Source organism: Mesoplodon densirostris, chromosome 16 (genome assembly GCF_025265405.1).
Source record: "Mesoplodon densirostris isolate mMesDen1 chromosome 16, mMesDen1 primary haplotype, whole genome shotgun sequence".
Taxonomy (NCBI): domain Eukaryota; kingdom Metazoa; phylum Chordata; class Mammalia; order Artiodactyla; family Ziphiidae; genus Mesoplodon; species Mesoplodon densirostris.
This window is the reverse complement of record NC_082676.1, coordinates 33,539,330-33,543,441: the sequence shown is the minus strand read 5'-3', so window position 1 is coordinate 33,543,441 and position 4,112 is coordinate 33,539,330. Positions and strand designations below refer to the sequence as shown.

The 4,112-nt window shown below is 42.6% G+C and overlaps 1 protein-coding gene across 1 annotated transcript; it reads left to right on the top strand.

The window, feature by feature from the left end:
- Positions 1–647: 647 nt before the first annotated feature.
- Positions 648–3,417, top strand: OCM2 (oncomodulin 2). The gene is made up of 4 exons (XM_060120626.1): positions 648–708; positions 1,276–1,408; positions 1,856–1,965; positions 3,392–3,417. Exons 1-4 carry the CDS (start codon positions 648–650, stop codon positions 3,415–3,417), a joined length of 330 nt encoding a protein of 109 aa, XP_059976609.1.
- Positions 3,418–4,112: the final 695 nt, after the last annotated feature.

The window sequence follows — 4,112 nt, the reverse complement described above, 5'->3', positions numbered from 1 at the left end:
TAAAACGGTGAGTAGCTGGTGGGCCTACCAGACCCCAGACTCTTCTTTCTTACACGCATTTATATTAGGTTGGTGCATGCTGTGCTCAGATTCTCTTTTCCCATGGAATTGACACATGGATGGATTTTGATCTCTGGTAGATGCGTTTTTTGATGTCTCCGATTCCCATCCTTCAGGACAGATAGCAACCCTTCCATAGAAGGTCTGCAAGCAGCCCAAGCTCTATCCTTCCCTAAATGGAATTTGCAACACTGCATTTCTCTGGCTGGTGTGTTAAAATGCTATTGTATTTGTAACACGGTTTACTTCTGAATGGTTTGTAGATGCCTATGTAAGTGGTCAATGATGTAATTATAATTTTTACAAGAAAACAGAATCGAATTGTTCTTTAGGTTGTATTTTTAAAGTTCATCTCAGGAGAGGGCACTGAGACACAGGGGACTGGGATCTTCTAGATATTTGGTTTTTTATTTGGATATTCTGTCCCAGCTCTTAATACAATACTATGCTTATCACATTTAAAAAATTTTCAACAAATTTGCATTTTCTGTGGGCCTGGGGGTGTGGGGGGGTGTAGTCCCCCCAGACGTGCATGTTTCTGCTTGCCATTCACCACATCTTGTTTATTCTGTGTGAACAGGTGGAAAATGAGCATCACAGATGTCCTTAGTGCTGATGACATTGCAGCAGCCCTGCAGGAGTGCCAAGGTAAAGCGGAAACAAGGCAGGGGTGGGTTTCTCTCACGGACCTCTACCTCCCGAAAAGCTACAAAAATTAAAATGTGAACTTTGCTGAAAATTCATGGGATCAGAGAAAAACTTATTAACTAGATAACTACAATGATAAAAATATGAGATCTGAACATAACGATCACATTTCTGTAAGGTGAAAGAAACTTACTAAACGTGAAAAAGAGGAATCGGTGGATGCCACGTAGCCTGTTTGAATCTCATGATTGCATTTCTCCCACCAACTAGACCAGTGGTGCTGGCATCTTGGATACACAGCCAGTAAAAAGAGCAGGGGGAGGCACAGAGGAGAGGAGGCGAGAGAAGGGGAGACGGACAAAGTCAAGTGGAGAGGGAAAGCTGGGAAGGGGGAAAGGAGATGAGAGCACAAAGACATCCAGTCTTGGCTGCTTCAAAATCTCGGTCCCTGTAGCTCAATGCTATTATGAAAAGTAGTATTTTTAATAACCTATGTTTTCAGCACTTTGGCCCAAAGACAGAATGCAATCCAGTGAGCATCAGAATAACCCATTCTCTGTTCTTCAGACCCGGATACTTTTGAACCCCAAAAATTCTTCCAGACATCGGGCCTCGCCAAGATGTCAGCCAGTCAGGTGAAGGATGTTTTTCGTTTCATAGACAACGACCAGAGTGGGTACCTGGATGAAGAAGAGCTGAAGTAAGCTTTGTCCTAAGCCCGTCTGGCACCCCAACAATGCTAGCTGGGGCTGGGGTGTAGTGGGGGCCAGCCCCCTAAGTATCCTTCAGTGTCCAGCCTTGATGCTGGACACTCAGCAGATTCTCATGAAAGGGAAGAACATGAGTCGGTGGGCCACATATCTACCCACGCAAAATACTAAACATGGGCACCAAAGACTGTCGGTGCAAAAATTCATTAGTCTTAGAGGTTTTCTTGGGCAAACAGACTTATAACAAAATTCTGGAAAGATGTTTTAAAACAAAATGCCCACCGTTAGTCTCTACAATGAAGGAAGCCTTTGCCTGCTAAGATCTTGACTGATTATTGCAACTGTTGGAACAGACAGTTTGCTTCAAGAGAAAGGGGTAAGCATAGAAATGTGTGTGGGTTTTCAAAACAGTCCCCTCAATCTTTATTATCCTGTAGGTTTTTCCTCCAGAAGTTTGAGAGTGGTGCTAGAGAACTGACCGAGTCAGAAACCAAGTCCTTGATGGCGGCTGCAGATAATGATGGAGACGGGAAAATTGGGGCTGATGGTATGTTCACACCTGTACACAACATAAGAGACTTTAGCTCAGGCAGCATCTGGGGCAGGGAGCTTAGGCCATGAGATCAGACGGATATGGGTTAAAATCCCCCTTTCTTAACCTTGCTGAGCCTCAGTCTTCTCATCTGCAAAATAGAACTAAAGTGAGGATGCAAATGATGTATGTCAAGACTCTGGCATGATTCCTGGGGATGTACCATAGAAGCTGGTCCCACTGGTCACTGTCTATGAACCAGAAAATACTCTTCACCTGACCAGGGTACTAGCTACTTTCCTGGCCAATTATGTGCAAGACACCCTAATGCACCTTGAAAATAATGTAAGAAATCTCCACCAGTGGGATGTGAGTCTCTCTGAATAAGGGAAGGACTGACATTCTCAAGTATGTCTCATGCTAAAGAGTCTACTGACTTGAGTAGGAAAGCCTCTTAGCTTTCAAGGGGTTAAACAAATACGTTTTATTGGACAGTAGCCCGAAATATTAGAGAACAAATAAATCAATCATCATTTATGCAGTCTTCTGTATGCAGAGCCTTATATTCAAACTTTAGCATAATTGCATGGCTGTAGGACTATGTTTATCTGATTTTGTCAGGTTGCTTACATGATTTTCACCTTTGTGCATGTCAACTCAGGAGAACTTATGTGTGGTTCTTATGGTGGTACTAATTAAAATGTAAAACTGCTACTTTAGATCCTCATTTAAAAAATCTATTCAAAATGATACCACTATAACTTACTACATGAGACTTAACGCACCTTGTATAGATAGGTCAGAAAAATAACTTAGGTAAGGGAAAGTTGATTTATTTAAACCTAACCATGAAAGACTTCCAAATAAGCAAAGCTTACCGATAAATATAAAGCAAATCCCCAGTTTTCAATTTTAGTCTGTAGCATTCACACCTTATTATTATTATTATTATCTTTTAGTAATATAAATTTGGGGGGTAAGGTTAGGGTTCAGTAAAGAAAAGTTAGTTCAAAGTCCCGCTCTATTAAATGTTTCCTAAATATGCAATACATAGCTACTTAATAGAAAAAGAAAACCTCCCATTTCTGTCCTGAATTGACCAGACAAAAGGTTGAGTGAGCACAGATTGTTATGGGCCACTATACTGAATTCACTCATTGTCAGAGAGAAATAAACTGGGTTGGCAAATTCTAACACAAGGGGCTCTTATCAAAAAACTAAAGATGTTTGTTAGATTAGGCAGGAAGATGGAATGCTGCAGACTGTCAGGACCAGTGGGCAGTGACACCTTTTCTTCCTTTTGTGCCCTTGGAGGGGGCCATGCCCATCATCTGACAATCAGCTTCGTTCCCTTTCCTCTTCAGAACTCTCACTGGCCATAGCACGTCTGTAAAGTACCAAGCCATCCTCGCTGACCCTGTTCTCACCTCTTCTGTTCTAGAATTCCAGGAAATGGTACATTCTTAAAGGGCCCAGACTATGGAGATAGAATCAGCTGGAAGGCCTCCAAAGCCCCAGGAACTGGGACACCCCGCATCCTCCCCCTAATTTATTTATTTCCCCCAAAATGCTTCTGCAATTTGCCCATTGTTTTAGTTAGGTCATAAGACAGTCATCTGTGACTTTTTGGTGGTGGGTATGCCCTGATGACTCCTGTAAGATCCTCAGAAGACAAAAAATGCCTTTTAAAAAAATCATCCAATAAAGACACCTTTCTCATCATCTGCTGATGTGTGGGTGTGGTTTTTTTCCTTCGAGAGGTAGAGGGATGAAAGTAATTTGGAGACCGAAGGCTTTTAGGAAGAATTCTGGTCTTACCGGGCGTCAGGCTAGGGTTTTCTCAGCGATTTATCTGAGTCTGAAATGCCTATGAAGAGATTTTAGCCAGCAGAAAGTCATGCTTGCTTATGTGTTTTCTGCTACTGGGTGTTAGATTGCCATAAGCGAGATTTAAGTTAAAGCAAACAGTACAAGACAGGAAGAAGTGCGAGGCTACCGTGGCCCTAAAGCTAAGGAGACTTGCTATGCTGGTTGAGACAGGCAGACATATTTTCGAGCCTTTTTTTTTCTTTTTCTTAGAAAAACAAGCTATCAGACACTTGCCGGCTCTGACCCGTTCTCCTGTCTCCCCCCCTCCCCCTCCCTTTCCCCTCCCCTCCCCC